Source organism: Oryx dammah, unplaced genomic scaffold, assembly GCF_014754425.2.
Source record: "Oryx dammah isolate SB20612 unplaced genomic scaffold, SCBI_Odam_1.1 HiC_scaffold_5, whole genome shotgun sequence".
NCBI lineage: Eukaryota > Metazoa > Chordata > Mammalia > Artiodactyla > Bovidae > Oryx > Oryx dammah.
Genome location: NW_024070189.1, coordinates 29610296 through 29635800, shown reverse-complemented (window position 1 = coordinate 29635800; position 25505 = coordinate 29610296). Strand labels below are relative to the sequence as shown.

At 40.0% G+C, this 25505-nt stretch overlaps 1 protein-coding gene across 1 annotated transcript in view; it reads left to right on the top strand.

The window, feature by feature from the left end:
* MSH3 (mutS homolog 3) overlaps nt 1–25505 on the top strand; it is a 195013-nt gene that overhangs the window by 11142 nt on the left and 158366 nt on the right. Inside the window, exons 3-8 of the mRNA XM_040239436.1 lie at nt 394–614; nt 1917–2123; nt 4183–4299; nt 4701–4818; nt 6632–6777; nt 9990–10156. Coding sequence (XP_040095370.1) covers nt 394–614; nt 1917–2123; nt 4183–4299; nt 4701–4818; nt 6632–6777; nt 9990–10156 — 976 coding nt within the window. The remainder of the gene's footprint in view (nt 1–393; nt 615–1916; nt 2124–4182; nt 4300–4700; nt 4819–6631; nt 6778–9989; nt 10157–25505) is intronic.

Genomic DNA, 25505 nt, shown 5'->3' with positions numbered 1-25505 from the left:
CTTGCTGTGATTCTCGACTCATTTCATTTTTGTTGTGAATAGGATTGATTCTTGGTTTTATATATTACTGACTTAGGATTTAGCTTTCAGGTGTATTAAATTGGTTGTTGGTCATCCATTTTTCCTTCTAGCTTCAGATACTTTGTTTGTGGTTGTCACCTCTTCTTTCTGCCCTATTGTAGTTTTTAATAAGGTTTCAGGACAAAGTGAAATTAGATGTGTGTTTCCTTATGCCATCTTCACCCTGAACCCAAGATTTCTTCGTTTCTTTATCACATTATAGTTAGAGTCGTGCCTTAAGTGAGACGCTCCTTCTGTAAAAATCCTATGCTGATTATGAATTGACAAAGTGACATAAAATACTGTTGTTATATTTTCATCTGATTTGCTAAGAGCCCAAGAAACATCTGAGGACCAGGACTGTTTTAAAGTCTCTGGAAAAACTGAAAGAATTCTGCTGCGATTCTGCCCTTCCTCAAAATAGAGTGCAGACAGAACCTCTTCAGAAGAAGTTTGCAGTTCTGCCAAAATGTACTGATTTTGAGGATATTGATCTTCTACGTGCAAAGAATGCTGTTTCTTCTGAAGATTCCAGATCCCAAACTAGCCAAAAGGTATGTGACTCATATGGATGAATACGCAGTGACTTAAAATGGTAGGTTCTCAAGCGCCATTAGGTTCTGTGGGTTTACCTGGCGCAGGGGTTCCCAAACCTGGCTGATCATCTAAATCAGCTGAGGGACCTTATGCTTCTTAGATTTTTTTTTTTTAATTCCTGGAGATTCTGATTTACTATTAAGGCGGGATAGATTGGTTTTATTAAAACAACACAAAATAAAACCTCCCAGCTGATTCTGATATACAGCCTAGGTTAGGAGTCACTAATTTGGGGGGGAATTCTTTATTAATAATTAATAGAAGCACAGTTTCTTATAGTCCTCCTTATAGTTTCCATAAGTCTAGAAAATCATGGTAAATAATTTATAGAGATGTTTTGAGGTTTTTAGTTGAAAGCTTGGCTGATACAATAAATAGAAAAGTTAACTAAATACATGGGTTCCTTACTTCTTCTACTGTTTTGTGACTATCAGTGTTTTTCACCATTGCAAAATCAGGGAATTTAACTCTTGATCCATCATTGAAATCTATAACTCAGAATTAGTGGTGAAGCCCAGCTTTAAATGAGATCATCTTACTGTAATAATTTTGTATGGTGACAGTTGGTTACTGGACTTGTGATCATTTCATAGTATATTTGATTGTCAGATCACCGTGTTGCACACCTGGAACTAACATGATATTGTGTGTCAACTATATGTCAGTTAAAAACAAAAGAATCACCTGGAGAACAGAACTTTGCAAAAAAAATCAATAATCAGAACCCTTTCTCAGAATCATGTTTATTTGGTGTTCATGAAAAACTGGACTTGGTTATCATTTAAAAGCTCTCATTTTAATGTGTAGCCATGGTTGAGAGCTACTGAATTAAAGAAATAGTTCTTTACTTTTTTTTTGGAATCATTTAAATGTAATGAAACTGGATTCTTTACTCAGAAGAATACTCAGACCAACACAGTTTTGTATTTGATTTTCGGAAGTTCACACTCCTTTTTGCAAAGTCCAGATTCATGAACTGGTCAAAAAAAAAAAAAATGAAATTGTTTTATTTTAGGCTTTCAAAATTTGTTTAAGATATTAAGTAGTTGTTTACTTTGGCTCAATTTTTTAAAGTCATTTACTTTGAAAGAATTCCAAACGTGCAAGAAAATTTGCCTAAATGTACAATATACTCCTGTAAACCTTTCACCTGGATTCACCAATTATTAGCTTTGTGCCAAATTTACATTCTCTCTTTCTCTCTTGAACTATTATTATGGTTAATACTTTTTAAACTATAAAAATCTTTCGGTTGCCAGGACAAGACAGTCAGCCATTTTGGACCATCACAAAGGAGTTATGAAAACCTACAGAAAATTTCTGATTCTAAACCATCTAACAAACGGACTAAAAGCATCTACACACCCTTAGAATTACAGTACTTAGAAATGAAGCAGCAGCAGAAAGATGCAATTTTGTGTGTGGAATGTGGATATAAGTATAGATTCTTTGGGGAAGATGCCGAGGTAAGTTATTTTCATAGGCATTATTTCATGATTTTCTTGTCCAGCCTTAAATATTTTCCAGTGTTTTCGTTTTGCTTTCTGACCTTATGAAAAAGCTAATGTAATCAGTTGCCTTTTAAAAATGCTTTTATTTAAGTAAAGTGAAAGTTGCACAGTCGTGTCTGACATTTTGCAACCCCATGGACTATAGAGTCAATGGAATTCTCCAGGCCAGAATACTGGAGTAGGTAGCCGTGCCCTTCTCCAGGGGATCTTCCCAACCCAGGGATCGGACCCAGGTCTCCTGCATTGCAGGCAGATTCTTTACCAGCTGAGCCTCCAGGGAAGCCCAAGAATACTGGAGTGGGTAGCCTATCCCTTCTCCAGCAGATCTTCCCAACCCAGGAATTGAAAAGGGGTCTCCTGAATTGCAGGTGGATTCTTTATCCCTGAGCCACCAGAGAAGCCCCATTTAAAGCTTTCATTTGAAGTAAACACTACATATAAACAGAAGCAAACTTGGTGGATGCTAAATTTGTGGAGAAGGAAGTGAGTGGTTCTGATTGGAATGTTCATGCTTATTCTCCATGGTGCTTACCTAGTGTCTTTCATCCATCAAAAGTTGATTGTGGATGAATCAAATAGTTCGTGAATGAATCAGAATCATGTGAGTATTCCTAATGAAGATTCACACCAAAAAAAACACTGAGCTGTATGAAATTCTTCTCTTTACCTTTACTTTATGAATTTTCTTAGCCAGGAGCATAGTTAAATCTCAAAGGATGAGCACATTAACTCTGCTAGCCTTCCAACTGGAGAAGGCAATGGCAACCCACTCCAGTACTCTTGCCTGGAAAATCTCACGGATGGTGGAGCCTGGTAGGCTGCAGTCCATGGGGTCGCTGAGTCGGACACGACTGAGCGACTTCACTTTCACTTTTCACTTTCATGCACTGGAGAAGGAAATGGCAACCCACTCCAGTGTTCTTGCCTGGAGAATCCCAGGGATGGGGGAGCCTGGTGGGCTGCCGTCTGTGGGGTCGCGCAGAGTGGGACACAACTGAAGTGACTCAGCAGCAGCAGCAGCCTTCCAGCAGGTGTGTGAAGTCTTACAGGTCTCTGTATATCAGTCATTTTGCTATCTTAGTCTAAGTTGTGTTGCTGTTCGTTGAGATGCAAAAGCTTCTTATTGCAGAGGAGCATGGGCTCTTGGCAAGCAGGCTTCAGTAGTTGCAGCATGTGGACTCACTAGTTGTGACCTCTGGGCCCTAGAGCACAGACTCAGGAGTTGTGGGGCATGGGTGTAGCTGCCCCATGGCATGTGGAATCTTCCCAGACCAGGGATCAAACCCAAGTCCCCTGCGTTGGCAGGAGGACCTCAACCACTGGACCACCAGGGAAGTCTGCCATGATGCTGCTTAGAAAAAAGTAGGGAATCAGGTGGTGCTACATGTTTCCACATTCCTGTCACTCGTGCATCATTGATTAGCTGACCAGACCAGGGGGTTTTCTTTTCGCTTTCTCAAAGATGCCCTCTATCCAGGGAGATTTATCATTTATGTATACTGTGTAATATCTCCTAATTTTCAATTATTTGCATGTGCTAAGTAGCAGATTCTTATTCCATTACACTCTCATGCTCTCTGTTTTGCACAGGGACAGGTTCAGCACTTTAAGGTTTTGACCGAGGAGCCTGGTAGGCTACAGTCCATGGGGTCGCAGAGTCAGACTCGACTGAACCACTTTGCTAATCCCTGATAATCACTAATAAGGACATAAAAGAAAACGTATCATATTTTTCTAAGTTGTTCATAGATATAGATGTTGGCCTTTAGTTTAGGCCATGGACACTGTTAAAAAAAAGATGAAACCATAGGCTTCTGCACAGGGAATGTCTTTGAAACATTTTATTGACCTACCACATAAATAGCTGCTACTGCTGTGCTGCTAAGTTGCTTCAGTCCTGTGCACAAATCCTAAATATATACCTTGATGGATTTTTAACAAAGTGAACAAATACCACACAGGGAATCTTTAAATAGAAACTTACTGATATATATTAAAAAAAATTTTTTTTTAGATTGCAGCCCGGGAGCTCAATATCTATTGCCATTTAGATCACAACTTTATGACAGCAAGCATACCTACTCACCGACTGTTTGTTCACGTACGCCGCCTTGTGGCCAAAGGATATAAGGTCAGCTTTGGCTTCAATTTGTGGGAAAAGGGGGTTGAAGTCTCTTCTGGGAGAGGGAGGCGTTTCTAAGGTGGGAGGCTGAAATTGGTTTTGGAATTGGGCATTTTGGAGAAATTAATGTTTGTCATAATTATTAGCACTTTATTTTCATGAGTTTTTAACATATTAGACATTTCGGGTAAAAAATTTTTTCAACTGTGTGTTGGAGGGTTTCTTAGTGATTTATCCACACTTGTAAGGTCCTGTGTTAACTTATTAAACTTAGGTCCTACATCTGGATGTTGTGGACTAGTTTGTTATTTTAAATGTTTCGGAATTAAACTTCTAAACTCTAGAAATGATGTCGTCGTAACAGATTTTCCATTGTATTTAGCATGCAGTGTTTATTTCTTTTGTTGAAGGTGGGAGTTGTGAAGCAAACTGAAACAGCTGCTTTAAAGGCCATTGGGGACAACAAAAGTTCACTCTTTTCCCGGAAACTGACTGCTCTTTATACAAAATCTACACTTATTGGAGAAGATATCCTTTTTGAGTAGGAATTTTTTTCCTAAATGTTACAAGGCCTTTGTTTTAAATAACATTTTTAAAAACTGTTATTTGATTGGGTACTTAAAAAAAAACTAAACTTTGTATTTTGTATTGGGATATAGCTGATTAACGGTATCGTGGTAGTTTCAGGTGAGCAGCCAAGGGACTCAGCCATAAACTCCCCTCCCATCCAGGCTGCCACAGAACACTGAGCTGAGTTCCAGGGGTACTATACAATAGGTCCTCGTTGGTTATCCATTTTAGATATAGCAGTCTGTACATGTCCATTCCAAACTATGATTGGGTACCTTTTTGATGAGATGAAGCAGTATGGTTACTAGGACCTTTGGTTAGTATGATAACTGAAGAGAGAAGGGTTGGTTTTGGCTAAAAAGAGGCATTTTTCAAATGCCGCAGTTAAAGAAGAGGTCATCATATTTTAAGAGAAAAAAAAGAGAGCCTGGTAAATGATGACAGCAAGTCAGCAACTGATGTGAAATTACATCTTCCCCAGGCCTGTGTTGTTACTGGTTAGTTGCTTGGGCTTACAAACTCCTGTACATCTTCCTACGTGAGACCTACAAAATAACTTACTAACTTCACAATGTGAAAACTACAAAGTTAACACACAGTTAACTGCTTATAAAAGATGATAGTAGGTCATCTTTATTAATTGTTAGTGTCATAAGAATTTTACTACTTTTGAAAATGGATTGTAAGCTTTCTCACTTTGTAAGAATCTTCAGTATATACAGAGACTGCCCCCCAGTTTTTGGTCATTTATCAATTCAGTGAGTTACTTGAAACCAAATGATTTTAACAGCAGAGTCATAAAATTTTATCAACTTAAAAAAACAAGTAATTACATATAAAATATGATAAGGAAGCGCTTTGTTTACTGTGGGATGGGGTCTGGTCTCTCAAAATAAAAGAATGTAGGGATAAAGTCTTAAATGACACTGTGTAACAGTAATATTTCTGTTATGATTTATTACAGATCTGCTTATTTAGATCTGCTTATTTAGAGTCCTACGTAGCTTCTACCCACATTCTGAAAGCTGTTTTATTCTGTTAATACCATGAATAGGGAACAGTTATCACTCAGAATGGACCCCGAACTATTAACAGCTCTGTATTGTTCTAAGCGGATCAGGCTGTAAGAACTTGGTAATTCTGTTGTTTCTTTTGCCCAAACTTGAGTCTTTTTTTTTAAAGCCTGCTTCTAAAACAGCACCCCTTCCCACTTCTCTTTTACTGTCTTATCAGCTGATGCCTGAAGTGGATGTTCCCAGACTTACCATGTCCAGAGACAGCTTTCATCCCTGATAATTTATTTAATGGACTTATTACACACACGCACACACAGGCACACACACACAAGTATGTTTCTGTTTTCTGTTTTTGTTTTCTCACATTTTAAAAAATATTCTCTTGCTATGTCTGAGAGCTGTTAGGCACTTTAGCAGGGGGAAGTAATTTACACTATTTTAGTTTATTTGTGCTGTGATTTGTGGAATTAAACTTTATGCGATTGTTAAGGATTCAAGGATTATGTTTGGGCTTCCATAGGATCTGAGGTATATTCCAGGCCTTTTGGAAGTGAGAGGATAATAGTTGTCTGTTCTCATGAATCTTACATCTTAGGGAAGATACTGCCTTGTAACTATAATCAGAGTAAATCAGAAGAATGAATGCTGTATGGAAGATTTTGTATGGAGCAAAAATATCCAGGAAAATAAACTATTATTTTAAGGAGGAAAAGCTCATGGGACTGTCGCATTTGTTTTTCCTTAATAATTATTACATGTGAATCCTTTAGTCAAGCTGGATGACACTGTAAATGTCGATGAGGTCATGACTGATACTTCTACCAGCTATCTTCTGTGTATCTGTGAAAACAAAGAAAACGCTAAAGACAAAAAAAAGGGGAACGTTTCCATTGGAATTGTGGTAAGTACTTTGTAGGTGAAGAACAAATGGTATGTTCATGGTATCTTTAAATATGAGTAATGATGTATGGTTTATAATGAGACTATCTGATGGGTTGTGTCTTCAAGTAATTGTACTAGAAAAACATTTCCCTCCTGGTTTTATATGTTAAAATATAATTTTCTTACATGACTGTTTGGCACTCTGTGCTTTGGAGGGATCTGGGTAGTTTTCTGTCCATGTGCTCTAGTAGTTTACGGCTGAAGACAGACACAGTGATAGGCATGTCTGCAAACAGTGTTCAGATAGCAGAATGAAACATTTAAGTCAACACATGCATGGATGACAAAGGCTTTTACAAATTTCCTCTAGATTTGAAGTTAAAGGCAAACAATTATGGGTTTGTCATGGTTAGTTTTAGAGGAAAGGGTAGTTAAGGGTTATAACTGGCCAATTCAAAACTCCATTTTCAATAAACATTAGGAATATTTATAACTGGTCTTCTAGGTGAGTGTAGTTTGTGAATCATAGTTTTATTGATCTTGCCTTCTGGCAGTTTATGAACAGATTTGCCCATTTAGAGACCTATTTGGACTCTAAATCTTAGACTTAAGTGCCTGTTCGAACTACTATTAGACTCCATTGTTCTGTTAAGCAGAAGCAGGACTCCTTGCCTAAGTAATAACACATTCTGTTTATATTTTTGAACTTTTGCAACCAGCTACAATATCGGTAAAAATTCCTACAGCCCAGTTGTCTCCAAAATACCTTTTGATACCTCATTTTGGCTGCATAACTTGGTACTAACTTTGATGTTTGCTTAACAGTAAGCCATTCTCTCTGGGAGTTAGCATTACTGTTGGGGACTCTAAATGATTTTTTTTTTTTTTATCCTTGAGAAGCACTTTTTATCTAGCTGCAGGCAATTGAACCTATATACAAATAGTAAAGTTATTTGCTTTTAAGTTTTAACAGTTGTAATGTGCTATTTTATACTTACCTGGAACTCAGTCTGAGGAGCAGAGCTGATTGTATATACAACTCCTATTTCGTGCTTTTAGAAATATTCTTTGGCATCTTGCCAAAGGGAACATAGTGTATAAACTGGCATGTGAAAGAAATGAGAATTGATAGTTTCCATCTCAGTCATTTTCTTGGGACTTACTCTTTTTTTTTTTTTAACTTTGTATTCTGCATTGGGTATAGCTGTGTTGTGATCATTTCCGGTGGACAGTAGAGAGGCTCAGCCATACATGTACACATGTCCATTCTCTTTCAAGCTCCCCTCCCACCCAGGCTGCCAGAAACACTGAGCAGAGCTCCGTGTGCCATGCCCGGCTCTTCACTGGATGAGGCCCTCAGGTTCAGTGCGGCTGAAATGGAGCTCCTCTTCCTGTACCCTGCTCTTGCTGGGTTTTTCCCTGTTGTGATGGGTGTCACTTGTTCCCCAGTCACTACCTAGGAGTCATCCTTTGGATACTGGTAGTTAGTCTGAAATCAAAGGCTTTACTGTTGTAGCGCCAATGCAATCAGACGCTCTATCTGTAGACTGCCTGTGGGCTTATCAGTGTCACGTATCACACGGAGTAGTAGGCGTTGCAGGGTTTATGATATAGACCATTTCTCTGATTAAAAAAGCAAAGAGGAATTTGGCCAATACACTTATTACTTGAACTTCTGGAAATAGCTTTTGTACAAGTTTGGTTGTAGATTAGGAGATAAACCCAACTGTAGATTGGGTTGTAGATTGGGAGTAGTTTGTATGCTAATGTACTTACAGTTCAGTTATCTGGCCACTAGAGAAGGCCTATGGGCTAGAATTAAGGAACTTCCTTGAGCCAAGAATGAGTGATTAAAAAAAAAAGTCAAGAAAAAATGCATAAATCAAAAATTACCAGTGTGATGTGAGACAGCCCCCCAGGTTAGAAAATATAACATCATTCACAGAAGGGCCCCTTGCCTCCAGAGGTAACCAAAATCCAGACTTTAAGATAATAATTCCCTTGCTTTTTGATCCAATTTTACCACCTTAAGCAGTGTGTTCATATAAATATGTTGTGTTTACTCCTTTTGGGTCTTTTGTCTATGTTTACCATTTTGTACAAGAGATTTATTTCCATGTGTTACCATAGTAGTTCTTTTGTTGCGACATTGTATTTCATTTTACAATTTATTCATTCTTCCGTTAAGGGACAAGTGGGTTCCTCCCAGTTTTTGCTTGTACAATGTATACACTATAGACATTTTTGTATTAATGCATGGCTTCTGATATGCACGTGCCTGAGTTTCTTAACTCAGGGGAGAAATTGCTGAGTTACAGGATATTTTTACAAGATGCTTTCAACTTTCCTAGAAAATGCCAGACTGTTTTTCGAAGACATTGTGTCAGTTGACTTTCCACCAGCCGTGTTTGAGTGTAGGGAGGTTATTTTTCCTCCTGTTCACTCATGCAGTCTGTAACTGGCCCCGTGCCTTTCTTAATTAGCAGTAATGAGTAGGAGTGTGACTTTTGGAGTCAGACTATGTGAATCTTGCCTCCACCACTGTATCGCCTCTCTACCTATGAGTAAATGACTTAATTTTTTTCTTCTTTTCCAAACTGTAATCTTTTCCAGGTTTTCTTTGCTGTTATTGGCTTGGGGTGATGCAGGTGGCTTTCAGTTCTCATAGTTATTTCCCTGGATAGACTGTGGACATGGGGTTTAGTCAGAGTTTGTTATATTCAATTTTGTTTTTTGCAAAAAATGCACTTTTTATTTATTCACTTTATATAACAAAATAGTAACTTACTTCTCCTTTGGCGGCCAGGGTACTAGGAGCATATCACTTGTTACTTTTAGCAATAACAACTACTATATGTATAGCACTTTACAGCTTACAAAGTGTTCATTTGTTTTCTGATTTGGCCCTTCCAATAACTTTGTGAGGGAAGTAACCTGGCTGATTCCCACTTACAGAGGAGGGCCCTGAGGCCCAGGAGGGTTTGGTGACTTGTCGTTGTCGCTTCATCTTGTGTTTTATATCCAGGATTTGGCTGGACTCAGGATGTCTATAGCATAGTTTAAGTATTGGTGAATCTGACTTCTTATGTAAGAGTCTTGGAAAGCAGACAAGTTTTTAAACACTTTAGAAATTCAGGTACATACTCTTTACTATTTCCATGTTTATTAATCCTGTGCCATAGTTACAGTGGGGAAAGATATATTCTCTGTGCTGTATGTTTTTGTCTTTAGGGAGTACAGCCCGCCACAGGTGAGGTTGTGTTCGACAGTTTCCAGGACTCCGCTTCCCGTTCAGAGCTCGAAACTCGGATACTGTGCCTGCAGCCAGTGGAGCTGCTGCTTCCGTCAGACTTGTCAGAGCAAACAGAGACGCTCATCCACAGGGTCACGGCTGTGAGGTGAGTTGGCACATTGCTGGAAAATAATGTGGATTCTGAAACCTAGATCTGATTCCCAAGTGAATGCGTATCAAAGTCATTAAAAATTGTTCTTATGTATAAAAATATTCCATCATAGTAGTGGAAATTTCAAAAATCAGAAACAGATTACCCATAATGTCACCTTAATGTAAGCCTTTAGAAGTTTCTCTTTTTAAAGGGGTTTGTGATATTTAATGGTATTATTTGATAAGGAAAGGGTTATGGTATTGTTTAATGAGATTATCTGGTAGCTGATCTTGTTTCTGGAGATAATCATTTCTTAGAAAGTTTATGTAATTTTGGAAATGCCTTATTTTTGCTGCAAGTTTCAATTTGTGGCCAAGTCCAGTAGTCGAATGTCCTAGGTCTGTGGTCACTCCTCTTACTGATGAAGCCGTGTGCTAGGCACCGTGGCCTATGGAGGAAGATGTGCTTGTGATATGTGTCTGCAGCGTCTGTAACCCACCGGGAGAGGAAGATAGGTACAGACCTGACTGGATTCACAAAGCGTGGTGTATGCATGACAGACGTGAAGGTGCCTGGGTGGGGCGATTCTGTGCTGCTCCCCAAGGAGTTTGGTGGGAAGAGACTGGGAAGTTGGGCTGGGGCTCCAGTGAGGAGGACATTATGTACTGCGGAATTTGGACTTCAGGCAGGTGAGCCCACGAAGATTTATGTTTAATAGGTTGACAAAGCAGTTAGAAGATCAGACTGAGTGATTCAATGAAGTTCTGTGTGTTTCTTTGTTCTTTGAGTTGAATGTTCCTTTTTCCTTTGACTTAAAATGCTTTCAGAGTAGCTTTCATAATGTGTTTTTCTGATTAGAACACTAAGCCATATTCATTCAGGAAAAGTTAAGAGTTATAAAAAAAAGTCCCATAAACATAATAGTAAGCTATAACTCAGAGATAACTACTGTTAAACATGTTAAACATTTTGGTATATTATTTTTGTGAATATTTATCCTTTTTCTTGTTGTTTATAAATTTAGATTCATATTGCAAAGTCTGTTTTGTATCTTTTTTAAATTTTTAACTTAAAATTTCCTATGTATTTTTTTCCTTGGCAGCATGGGAAGTGATCACTGAAATAATTTCTGCCATTTGGATAGATGAAAATTTTGCATGAATTCCCCGTATTTTGTTCTTTTTAAAAATTTTTATTTATTTATTTTTTCATATTTTGTTCTTAATCCTTTTCTGACTGTGTTCAAACTTGAATAATCAAAAGTCAGACAAGTGGACTGATAAGGGATGCTGCATTTGGAGAGCTAAAAAAAATTAATAAAATCTCAGAAGTTTTTTAAGATAGTCTTCTAAAACTGTGTTTCCCATATTTTGTTTTTGATTTTAATTTTCCTTCATACCTGAGTGTATATTTGATTAATTTAGATGTAAGCCTAAAGTTGATCAGTTGAATCAACAGTTTCATTTTTCTGATTTTCATTTATTTTTATAAAACAATAAAGGCAGAATTCAAGAAAACATCAAACATTCCACAAAGACATTACCAAAACTGAATTTTTTGGCTGGTAGGCAGCATTGCCTGAGGATGTTCATAAATGTTTACTCATTAGATGAGATTCAAAAGCGATTTGGCATACCAAAGATAGTATGGGTGTCATATGCAGATTTTACCAAATTTGAAAACTGCCTTTGTCTTGTTTTAATTTGTATTTCTCTGGTAGCACTGGGGACATGTAATTTTTCCTGTGTTTACTAACCACATGTAATTTTTATTTTATTCACATAATGGACTAAACATAGTCAACAGTTAATCCACATTTTTGTTCAGTCTAGAGCTGATCTATATCTATGGACAGAATGGAGTAATAGACATTCAAAAGTCAAACAGTGAAACAGTGTGATTCTTGTGACATAGGGTTTGGGTTGAAAAAATTGACTTTCCCCTTAGTGACTTTGGGTGAATCACTCAATTGTGGTGTTCTTCGGTTTCCTTTTCTTTAAAATAGAAAAAGTAAGAGCATTTACCTCTTAGGATTGTTGTGAAGAGTAAATATAAAAAGTTTATATCAAGTGTTTGAAACAGTGCCAGCACAGAAGGCTCTGTATAATGGAAGCTGTTCTTTTTATTATTCCTGTTGGCCATTGTCTTCTGTAATATTGCCTCTCGTCTACACTCCACTGGAACTCCTATTGGAAGTGTGTTGGAACTTCACACTCTACTGTCTATACGTGGTCCTTTATGGTGTCATCTCCCATTTGCAGCTGTTGCCATATTGGTTTTGCTCCTTGGGGATTTCCTTTTTTGACTCTGGAAAAAACATTTTTGTTTATATTTTAATCACTCTTTCTTTCTATTTTTAGTATACTGCCTAGACCAATTAAGTTCTCCATACTTACTGGAACATTCCATTACTTTTATATGTAGAAATATCTCCTTATTCTAACAAGGCTTACATAATTGTTTATATTTTGTTTTAATTTATTATTAAATTTTTTTTTACATTTGATGTCTAACTCATTTTCCCTTTATTTTCCTTTACTGTGTAGGTGTGGTTCTACCTTAATTTCTTTCTGAATGCTAGTGGGTCCACTTTAACATCCATAAAATTTAGCCTTCCTAGCCTTGTTTTTTAAAAAAAGTTAGCAATGGGGATAAGGATGCTTTTAATTAGGGTATGAAGAACATAGCTTGCCAAAAGTCTGTTTCATGTTTACTATCAGTAAATAATATAAGATTGAACTGTCAAGGAGAAAAGTTTGTGGGTTTTTTTTTGGTATCATCTTTGTTTTAAGTTCCCTGGTGGCTCAGATGGTAAAGCGTCTTGCTTACAATGTGGGAGACCTGGGTTTGATCCCTGGGTCGGGAAGATCCTCTGGAGAAGGAAATGGCACCCCACTCCAGTACTCTTGCCTGGAAAATCCCATGGCCGGAGGAGCCTGGTGGGCTACAGTCCATGGGGTCTGAAAGAGTCAAACACGACTGAGCGACTTCAAGTAGTGAGGAGTAGTTTCTTATGTCTCAAATTCAGAATTCATTCTTTTTCTTTCGCTTTAAACCATAAAGTAAAACCAGCAGTTTTTGTCAGTTAATGGTTGATATTTTATTAATACAGATGAAATAATAAAGCTTTGTGAGAAAAACCAGAATGGCTTGAAATTACAGAATATCGATTTTAAGTATGTATTGGGGGGGTTATTGTTTTCTATTTTTATACTTTGACCACAAGAGGGCGCCAAAAGCACTTCATTTATTATGTATTAACGATGTAAACGGAGAAGGCAATGGCACCCCACTCCAGTACTCTTGCCTGGAAAATCCCATGGGCGGAGGAGCCTGGTGGGCTGCAGTCCATGAGGTCGCTTAAGAGTCGGACACGACTGAACCACTTCACTTTGACTTTTCACTTTCATGAACTGGAGAAAGAAATAGCAACCCACTCCAGTGTTCTTGCCTGGAGAATCCCGGGACAGAGGAGCCTGGTAGGAGGCTGTCTATGTCGCACAGAGTCGGACACGACTGAATCGACTTAGCGGCGGCAGCAGCAGCAAAGATGTAAAGATCACGGAAAGCTTCACTTTCTGTGTGTCTAGGTAAAGACTTAATTACTTTGTATTGTATGATAATTTGGAATGAATTCTAGTCAAAGGTAGTACAAATATAAAGTTATTATTTCTAAATAATGTTAAACTATTGATTTTTCTTCAGTGAATTATCTTTTATAGATAATTTATATAAAATTTTATAGATCATTTCTGTAAAATGTGTTTTTAAGATTTCAGTTTGGTTCTTAGGAAATCAGTCTTACTATCTTGTTATCTTTCCCATTTGTTGTAAGAATGTACACATTCTTACATTTTCTCTATAGAGAGAAGCAAAAGAAAAACAATGATTTTTAAGCACTGTGTTAACTGCAGTTAAGATCACTTTAGCTTAGGGATATTATATGGTTATAAAAGAAGAAAGCAATAAACAAGTATTAATTAATATTTACTAGTTCTCAAAGCAACTGATTTTTAAGGCAAGTCAGATGAACAGAGCAGATGATAGTCAATTTTGAGTATGGTGAGGGAGAGCTTCCTGGGTCCTGGCACAGCCAAGGAAGGCCTTGTGGAGGATGATGGCTGGGTCGGGGACCTTCGCATGATTGCGGGGCTTCGAATTGGTCGTGGGAAGGATGGTATGTTGTGTATGTGTGGAAATGACACGAACTCTGAGACTCACAGGCTGGAAATACTAGAAGAGGTGTGAAGACAGAGGGGAGACTCTTCTGATTGGAGGAGAACTTTCATGTTGAGAGTTGGTGAAAAAGAGAGTCAAGGACCATACGGTCCAGCCAAGGGCTGTGGACTCTAGTGGAAGACAGTTGGGTCTCTGGGCAAAGGAATGGCGTGACAGAAAAGAGGCCTCCACGGGAGAGTTGAGTGAAAAACAACAACAGTTCCCATAAAGGAAGAACGTGTGCAGAGAAAAGGAGGAGACCGAGGAGTTTGGAGCATGTCAGTAGCTGGGAGTGGGGGGAAGAATGAAAGCTGCAGAAAGGGCGGGGATAAAGAGCCAGTCAGAGAACCAGGAAGAGGCAGGGAGACACAGTTGTAGTTCATCTGCTGCAAATGGTGGGGTCTGTGCTGTGTGTTGATTTTTTACAATATTGACGCTGTTAAAATTTTCTAGAACTGCATGGAATTTAGAAATATATATTTGGCAAAAAACTAACCCTAATCCGTTGATCCCATTTATCAGTCTGGTGAGAAAGGCAGTCTAGGTTGCCCCTTTGGCCTTTGCTAGTATGGATGGGGTCAGATCGTATTTTTTCTGTGGTGTTTGACTGGAGTAGGGTGGTTATTGTTTAAGAATTTTCAATCTTGTTTGGCTAGGCCTTTCCTGCATGTTTGTCTGGGGAGGGCAGGCCGGTTAGAGCCTTTGTGTGCTCCTGTTGGAGACTGTCAGCTTTTTCACCTCCAAAGCTGGGATGTATGTGGCAAAAGTAAACCCAGGGGACTCCCCTCCACGTCACTCCTCAGGTCTCAGGTTCCCGGCTGGTCTGCTCTCTGTCTGTCTTCCAGAGGTGGCTTCTATTTGTTTTATGTGTAATGTGCAGGGAATTGTACTTAGCAGAAGAGAGGGGAAAGAGCGTGTCTGCACTTTCTTCCCAGAGCAGAAGTGCTTCTAGTCAGGATCTTATTCTAAAGATTCTTCTGAGTATGAATGAATGTTGCTTCCTGGATATTATTTTAATAAAATAAAATTTTAAAAGCCCTGAGATTATGTTAATAATGCCATTGTTCAAATCTTTACTGCAGTTTTGTACATGGGTGAATCTGATTAAGGGAAAAAGAAAACTCTCTTTTCAAATTTTCTCTAATTTATGACTCTTTGGTATTGCCCAAACTTTATGCATGTTAGAATATTTTTAAAAGCGCAGCCAATGGGGAAAGTCCACCTTCCATTCCTGGGTGAATTAACAATCTGTGTCTGGAGATCTGCTGCATGATGAAGGGTAATTGGCCGGGTCAAAGGTCAAAAACAAAATAACATATTGATTGACATCCATTCCGTAACCTCAAAATAGTCAACCATAAGACTTCCAACTACCAGGACAAGACTCTGTTCCCATGGGCAGGGGAGCCTTGTGGGCTACCGTCCATGGGGTGACAAAGAATTGGATAGGAGTAAGTGGTAACAGCAACAATAATTAGATTTAATATACTGATGTTGATGGCATTTCTACAAGCTTGTTTGGGAGCCCTGCACATGATAGCAGCTCAGAAAACTCTTGATGAGTTCTTAGGACTCTTTTCCTCAGCACCGTCATGAGCTCTTTCTCTTACTTTGTACCTTCAGCTCTAATGAGCTCTTCTTGGCCAGGCTGAGCTGGGCTCTCTATCTCTTGGGAGTGGCCGGGGCCCTGAACACGCTGTACTAGATTGTGTTCTGGATTGCCCCTAGCCCTAACGGGAAGGCTGGGGGGGAGAAGAATGCGTGATCAGTGGATCTGCCTGTTGAACCATGGCCACACCACAGGGTTAGTCCTTACCTGGGGGGGCCATTGAGACCAAGGGAGGGCTGAGTATATCACCTGACATCTTTAAGATGGTTTGTGTCCCACGGGGGAGGCCGGCACCTGCCACGTCAAGGAACTGTGGTCGCAAGTCATTGGTGGACTATGAAAACAATTTTGTGGGTTACAGTTACCACTTAGAAAAAAATGAAGTACAGTAGTGTAGATAGATGGGTGTGTTGTGTGTGATAAGCTAATAATTGTTTTATGAAACTTTTTCTTTTTCTTTTAAATTTATTTATTTTAGTTGGAGGCTAATTACTTTACAATATTGTGGTGGTTTTTGCCATACATTTACATGAATTAGCCATGGGTGTACACGTGTTCCCCATCCTGAACCCCCCTCCCACCTCCCTCCCCATCCTATCCCTCAGGGTCATCGCAGTGCACCAGCCCCGAGCACCCTGTCTCATGCATCGAACCTGGACTGGCGATCTGTTTCATATATGATAATATACATGTTTCAATGCTATTCTCTCAGATCATCCCACCCTCGCCTTCTCCCACAGAGTCCAAAAGACTGTTCTATACATCTGGGTCTCTTTTGCTGTCTTGCATATAGGGTTATTGTTACCATCTTTCTAAATTCCATATATATATGTTAGTATACTGTATTGGTGTTTTTCCTTCTGGCTTACTTCACTCTGTATAATAGGCTCCAGTATGAAACTTTTTCTATTTGCTTATATCCTAATCAATTCTTTAACCCAAGAAAAAGTTGCATCAAAGACAGATTGACTTCTGGTCATTCCAGTTAACAATAAATTAAATAATATAGACAAAACACATTAGCTAAATAATGCTTCCTTTTCCATTCAGCTTCACAAACGTTTATTGTACAGTTACCATGGATCTTCTTGAGATTAGGAGATCCATGACCTTTGTCCCTTGTGTGTGTGTTAGTAGCTCAGTTGTGACCGACTCTTTGCGACCCATAGACTGTAGCTTGCCAGGCTCCTCTGTCCTTGGAATTCTTCAGGCAAGAATACTGGTGTGGGTCGCCATTCCCTTCTCCAGGGGATCTTCCCAATCCAGAGATCGAGCCTGGGTCTTCCATGTTGTTTACCGTTCTAAGCCACCAGAGAAGCCCTTGCCCATTAAAGGCTACCAGTCTATTTGAAAAGCCAGCATATATGCAGATCACTGCAGTACAAAGCAGATTATACAGTGTGTGTGACAGGAAAGCAAACTAGATACTGAGAGAGTACATGAGAGGGCGAGGATAATTCTTTGTGAACCAGCACTCCTTGGAAGGAAAGTTATGACTAACCTAGACAGCATATTAAAAAGCAGAGAGATTACTTTTTCAACAAAGGTCCATCTAGTCAAGGCTATGGTTTTTCCAGTGGTCATGTATGGATGTGAGAGTTGGACTATAAAGAAAGCTGAGTGCTGAAGAATTGATGCTTTTGAATTGTGGTGTTGGAGACGACTCTTGAGAGTCCCTTGGACTGCAAGGAGATCCAACTAGTCCATCCTAAAGGAGATCAGTGCTGGGTGTTCATTGGAAGGACTGATGCTGAAGCTGAAACTCCAATACTTTGGCCACCTGATGGGAAGAGCTGACTCATTTGAAAAGACCCTGATGCTGGGAAAGATTAAGGGCAGGAGGAGAAAGGGACAACAGAGGATGAGATGGTTGGATGGCTTCATCGACTTGATGGACATGGGTTTGGGTGGACTCAGGGAGTTGGTGATGGACAGGGAGGCCTGGCATGCTGCTATTCATGGGGTTGCAAAGAGTCAGACACAACTGAGCGACTGAACTGAACTGCTTGGTAGAAATACAATGTGAGTCACATATGTAATTAAAAATTTCCCAGCAGCCACATTGAAAAGTGAAAAGAAATAGATGCAGTTAATTTTTAATAATTCACTTCTTAAATTCAGTATATCCAAAATGTCATTTCAACATATAGCTCTGTTATAGTCTGCTTTCTATATTAAATCTTTACATTACTTTTTACAAAATTTTCAACGTACAGTGTGTATTATACACTTCCAGCACACCTTAGTTCTGACCAGCCACATTGCAAGTGCTCAGTGGCTGCATGAGTAGTAACTGCTATATTAGACAATGAAGTTTTTTGCAGTGTAGGGGGAGCTTCATGCAAGAGAGTGCCTAGAAGGATAAACAACACTTAACTAGACAGGTGTTGGGGAAATATATTCCACAGTGAGAGAAAAGTTTAAACAAAGATGAAATACGAGTTTGTAAAAAATACTGGGTGAAGCTCTTACTATATACCAAGTATATTTGGTGACCATTGCTCATATTAACTCATGTAATCTTCACAACAGCCCTTTGTGGTAATCACTATTATTATATAGTAATCACTATATAATTTATAAAGTACAAATTTGTATATGAGGAAACAGGCGCCAGTGGTCTAGTAGCTACCAAGTAGCATGGAAATGCTTGCATGTATCTGTTTGTCTGTCTCCAAAGATCCGGTGTCCCGAACCCAGGATCTGGATCTGTGAGTATGTGAGGTTAAATGACAAAGGGAAGTTAAAATTGCTCCTCAGCTGACTTTAAGGTAGGGAGAGTACCCTAGATTCGGCAGGTGGGCCCAGTGAGTCATCAGTTCAGTTCAGTTCAGTCGCTCAGTCGTGTCTGACTCCTTGCGACCCCATGAATCGCAGCACGCCAGGTCTCCCTGTCCATCACCAACTCCCGGAGTTCACTCAGACTCATGTCCACTGAGTCAGTGTGAACTCCTGGAGTTCACTCAGACTCACGTCCATCGAGTCAGTGATACCATCCAGCCATCTCATCCTCTGTCATCCCCTTCTCCTGCCCCCAATCCTTCCCAGCATCAGAGTCTTTTCCAATGAGTCAACTCTTTGCATCAGATGGCCAAAGTATTGGAGTTTCAGCTTTAGCATCAGTCCTTCCAAAGAACACCCAGGACTGATCTCCTTTAGAATGGACTGGTTGGATCTCCTTGTAGTCCAAGGGACTCTCAGGAGTCTTCTCCAACACCACAGTTCAAAAGCATCAATTCTCCGGCGCTCAGCCTTCTTCACAGCCCAACTCTCACATCTATACCTGACCACTGGAAAAACCATAGCCTTGACTAGACAGACCTTTGTTGACAAAGTAATGTTTCTGCTTCTGAATATGCTATCTAGGTTGGTCATAACTTTCCTTCCAAGGAGTAAGCGTCTTTTAATTTCATGGCTGCAATCACCATCTGCAGTGATTTTGGAGACCCCCAAATAAAGTCTGACACTGTTTCCACTGTTTCCCCATCTATTTGCCATGAAGTGATGGGACCAGATGCCATGATCTTCATTTTCTGAATGTTGAGCTTTAAGCCAGCTTTTTCACTCTCCTCTTTGACTTTCATCAAGAGGCTTTTTAGTTCCTCTTCACTTTCTGCCATAAGGGTGGTGTCATCTGCATATCTGAGGTTATTGATATTTCTCCCGGCAGTCTTGATTCCAGCTTGTGCTTCTTCCAGCCCAGCGTTTCTCATGATGTACTCTGCATAGAAGTTAAATAAGCAGGGTGACAATATACAGGCTTGAATTACTCCTTTCCCGATTTGGAACCAGTCTGTTGTTCCATGTCCAGTTCTAACTGTTGCTTCCTGACCTGCATATGGGTTTCTCAAGAGGCAGGTCAGGTGGTCTGGTATTCCCATCTCTTTCAGAATTTTCCACAGTTTGTTGTGATCCACACAGTCAAAGGCTTTGGCACAGTCAATAAAGCAGAAATAGATGTTTTTCTGGAACTCTCTTGCTTTTTCCATGATCCAGCAGATGTTGGCAATTTGATCTCTGGTTCCTCTGCTTTTCTGAAACCAGCTTGAACATCTGGAAGTTCACAGTTCACATATTGCTGAAGCCTGGCTTGGAGGATTTTAAGCATTACTTTACTAGCGTGTGAGATGAGTGTAATTGTGAGGTAGTTTGAGCATTCTTTGGTATTGCCTTTCTTTGGGATTGGAATGAAAACTGACGTTTTCCAGTCCTGTGGCCACTGCTGAGTTTTCCAAATTTGCTGGTATATTGAGTGCAGCACTTTCACAGCATCATCTTTTAGGATTTGAAATAGCTCAACTGGAATTCCATCACCTTCACTAGCTTTGTTCGTAGTGATGCTTTCCAAGGCCCACTTGACTTCACATTCCAGGATGTCTGGCTCTAGGTGAGTGATCACACCATCGTGATTGTCTGTGTCGTGAAGATCTTTTTTGTACAGTTCTTCTGTGTATTCTTGCCACCTCTTCTTAATATCTTCTGCTTCTGTTAGGTCCATACCATTTCTGTCCTTTATCGAGCCCATCTTTGCATGAAATGTTCCCTTGGTATCTCTAATTTTCTTGAAGAGATCTCTAGTCTTTCACATTCTGTTCTTTTCCTCTATTTCTTTTCATTGATCGCTGAAGAAGGCTTCCTTATCTCTTCTTGCTATTCTCTGGAACTCTGCATTCAGATGCTTATATCTTTCCTTTTCTCCTTTGCTTTTCGCTTCTCTTCTTTTCACAGTCATTTGTAAGGCCTCCCCAGACAGCCATTTTGCTTTTTTGCATTTCTTTTCCATGGGGATGGTCTTGATCCCTATCTCCTGTACAATGTCATGAAGCTCAGTCCATAGTTCATCAGGCACTCTGTCTATCAGATCTAGGCCCTTAAATCTATTTATCACTTCCACTGTATAATCATAAGGGATTTGATTTAGGTCATACTTGAATGGTTAGTGGTTTTCCCTACTTTCTTCAATTTAAGTGTGAAGTTGGCAATAGAGAGTTCATGATCTGAGCCACAGTCAGCTCCTGGTCTTGTTTTTGCAGACTGTATAGAGCTTCTCCATCTTTGGCTGCAAAGAATATAATCAATCTGATTTCACTGTTGACCATCTGGTGATGTCCATGTGTAGAGTCTTCTCTTGTGTTGTTGGAAGAGGGTGTTTGCTATGACCAGTGCGTTCTCTTGGCAAAACTCTATTAGCCTTTGCCCTGCTTCATTCTGTATTCCAAGGCCAAATTTTCCTGTTACCCAGGTGTTTCTTGACTTCCTACTTTTGCATTCCAGTCCCCTATAATGAAAAGAACATCTTTTTGGGATGTTAGTTCTGAAAGGTCTTGGAGGTTTTCATAGAATCGTTCAGCTTCAGCGTCTTCAGCATTACTGGTTGGGGCATAGACTTGGATTACTGTGATATTGAGTGGTTTGCCTTGGAAACAAACAGAGATCATTCCGTCTTTTTTAAAATTGCATCCAAGTACTGCATTTTGGACTCTTTTGTTGACCATGATGGCTACTCCATTTCTTCTAAGGGATTCCTGCCCACAGTAGTAGATATAATGGTATCTGAGTTAAATTCACCCATTCCAGTCCATTTTAGTTCGCTGATTCTTAGAATGTTGACATTCACTCTTACAACCTCCTGTTTGATTACTTCCAATTTACCTTGATTCATGGACATAACATTCCAGGTTCCTATGCAATATTGTTCTTTACAGCATCGGACCTTGCTTCTATCACCAGTCACATCTACAACTGGGTATTGTTTTAGCTTTGGCTCCATCCCTTCATTCATTCTGGAGTTATTTCTCCACTGATCTCCATTAGCATATTGAGCACCTACCAACCTGGGGAGTTCCTCTTTCAGTATGCTATCATTTTGCCTTTTCAGACTGTTCATGGGGTTCTCAAGGCAAGAATACTGAAGTGGTTTGCCATTCCGTTCTCCAGTGGACCACATTCTGTCAGACCTCTCCACCATGACCCGCCTGTCTTGGGTGGCCCCACAAGGCATGACTTAGTTTCATTGAGTTAGACAAGGCTGTGGTCAGTCTGATTAGATTGACTAGTTTTCTGTGATTATGGTTTTTGTGTCTGCGCTCTGATGCCTCTTGCAATACCTTTAAATGTGGACGAGGAGGCAGAAGAGTCAGAGTGATGTGATGTGAGTGTTTGACCCACTCAGATTGGCTTAGAAGATGGAGGAAGAGGCCAGGAGCCATGAAATGTAGACTGCCTCTAGCAACTGGAAAGGGTGAGGAACCAGATTCTCTCCTTGAGCCTTCAGAAAGGAGCTCAGCCTTGTTGATACCTTGATTTCAGCCCAGTGAGGTCAGTGTTGGAATTCTGAGCTACAGAACTGAGGTAATAAATGTATGTTGTTCTAAGCTGCTAAGTTTTTAGTAATTTGTTACATATTAATAGAAGAGTAATGCGTGCAGAGTACATCATGAGAAACGCTGGACTGGAAGAAACACAAGCTGGAATCAATATTGCTGGGAGAAATATCAGTAACCTCAGATATGCAGATGACACCACCCTTATGGCAGAAAGTGAAGAGGAACTCAAAAGCCTCTTGATGAAAGTGAAAGAGGAGAGTGAAAAAGTTGGCTTAAAGCTCAACATTCAGAAAACGAAGATCATGGCATCTGGTCCCATCACTTCATGGCAAATAGATGGGGAAACAGTGGAAACAGTGTCAGACTTTATTTTGAGGGGCTCCAAAATCACTGCAGATGGTGACTGCAGCCATGAAATTAAAAAGACGCTTACTCCTTGGAAGGCAAGTTATGACCAACCTAGATAGCATATTCAAAAGCAGAGACATCACTTTGCCGACTAAGGTCTGTCTAGTCAAGGCTATGGTTTTTCCAGTGGTCAGGTATGGATGTGAGAGTTGGACTGTGAAGAAGGCTGAGCACCGAAGAATTGATGCTTTTGAACTGTGGTGTTGGAGAAGACTCTTGAGAGTCCCTTGGACTGCAAGGAGATCCAACCAGTCCATTCTGAAGGAGATCAGCCCTGGGATTTCTTTGGAAGGAATGATGCTAAAGCTGAAACTCCAGTCTTTGGCCACCTGATGCGAAGAGTTGACTCATTGGAAAAGACTCTGATGCTGGGAGGGGTTGGGGGCAGGAGGAGAAGGGGACGACAGAGGATGAGATGGCTGGACGGCATCACTGACTCGATGGACGTGAGTCTGAGTGAACTCTGGGAGTTGGTGATGGACAGGGAGGCCTGGCGTGCTGCGATTCATGGGGTCGCAAAGAGTTGACACGACTGAGCGACTGAACTGATTTGAACGGAACTGAATGCGCTATCATTTTGTGTGGGTACTTGGTAGTCATGCAAACTATTTTACTTGGCTTGTAGCTTTAAAGAATTTTTTGTTAATTGGTAGCTGGTTACAGAATTAAGTCAAACCATTGCCTCTCTTCCTTGAATGCCCAGTTTCTTTTGCTTCCTTGTTCAAACTAGCTGACAGTTGTTTAATACTCTTGACATCGACAGAACTTTTACAAGTAGGAATGTAAAAACTAGCTGGCTTCTGACTGAAATATTAGTAGTTTGGAAGTACTTGATAAAATGATTACTGTCCTTTTTAAGGCTGAGCAATTCCTACTTGCCAAGTCAGGCAGTCATTGCTGTATAAGTTACCTTGTAGGTAAGGATCCTTGGCAGTCTTTTATGTAACTTTTAACTATCAACCCCCAGAGACCACAGAATTTACCTGTGGGTGATTAAATTGAGTAAGACAATTGATTGCTCACCCATACAGAATAAAATCCTATTTCTTCTACCTACTGGAAAGCCGTGGGAACAGCCTGGTCTACGGGTTGATTGTCACATTCTGCCTCCTTTCCGCCTACTTATTGCTACGCAGAGAGACAGAACTTAGCCTCTCAACGCGTTCTGTCATTTTCCTGCAGCTGCTGAGGAAAGGGCGTCCTCAGGTTACTGTGTACAGTGAAATATGTGCCCCTGAAAGAAGAGGCGCTTCTTGTTTGCTTGTTTCCTTCACTCTGTCTTCCGCTGTGTACTGACAAAGGGGACATGTGTTTTTTTCAGTCCCGCCGTTATCCCATACACTGCCTTTGCAAAGTGCTGGTATTTCACAATGCTCTGCAGATACATAGATGAAAAGGATTTTTTTTAAAAAGAACAATTCCAGAGTTAATTACTGGCTAAAAGTTGGAAATAGTCATGGGATTCATTCATCCCCTGGGGCCGTGATGATGTGAAGTGTTTGTGGATGTCTTCCCTCTAACTTGAAAAGTAGAAAACTTTGACTTTTCCTGCTTGGTGCTGCCTTTGTCCCAGGAGCTTAGTGAGTGCCAGCCTTATCTTCCAGAATTCTCTTTGTGGCTTAGGGAATGTGTGTGATTCTCCAGCATTCCTTCTGAGAGGCTCTGGGCTGTGCTGATTGCTCCTGAGAGAGGACAGGTGCTTTTTGCCTGCTCGGCAATCCTTGTGTCTAAACCTTATTTTTTACACATAAGTAAGGAGATAGTGATGTTTTATAGAGAGAGTTTTAGTTTTCACTTGCATACTCTTCTACTTGATTTGACATTTTTAAGCAACAAGTTATGCAAAAAGGTTAAATTAATTGATTTTCCCAGAATTTGAGTTGCAATGGGCTTCCCTGATAGCTCAGTTGGTAAAGAATCTGCCTGCAGTGCAAGAGACCCCGGTTCAATTCTTGGGTCAGGGAGATCCACTAGAGAAGGGATAGGCTACCCACTCCAGGATTCTTGGGCTTTCCTTGTGGCTCAGCTGGTAAAGAATCTGCCTGCAATGTGGGAGACCTGGGTTCGATCCCTGGGTTGGGAAGATCCCCTGGAGAAGGGAAAGGCTACCCACTCCAGTATTCTGGCCTGGAGAATTCCATGGACTGTATAGTCCATGAAGTTGCAAAGACTGTATTTGAGTTGCAAACCCATTGCTTATGTAAGGTAACATGAGGCCAGGAATATGGCGTACTTTCTCCTGTCTGGTCCCTTGTTCCTCTCTCTGATTGCTCTATGCTGATGGTCATGTTCTAAACATGTCATATATAGTGAGAGATGGCCTGGACCATGGTCTGAGTGTAGAGTCTGGAGCCAAACAGCCTGTGTGTGAATCTTAGCATAGCATCTTAGCTTCCTGTTTTTTTTTTTAAAGCTATGGATCTTGTTAACCTCTTTTTGGCTCTTTTCCTTATTCAAAACCAGGTATATAATAATAGAACTTTTCATAAAGTAGTAGTGGCAATGAAGTTAGTTAATACAAGTAATGGTTTAAAACAGTACGTAGAACATAGGAAGTGTTCAGTAAGTGTTAGCTCTTTTTTTCATTCACTGCTTGTTTTCTTTTTCTTTTCTTTTCTTTTTTTCTTTTTTTTACTATTCTTAAGTTATTATGTGGTACGCTGGGTTTTCTCCTCATCTGTCTTCTAAAATAGCCTGTATTTTCACAGTCTTACGCCTTTATGAAGCTGTCCTACAGTTTTCAGTTGGGGTTCTAACCTTGGTTTACATTGAAGTAATCTGTAGATAGTAAGGGCTTCCT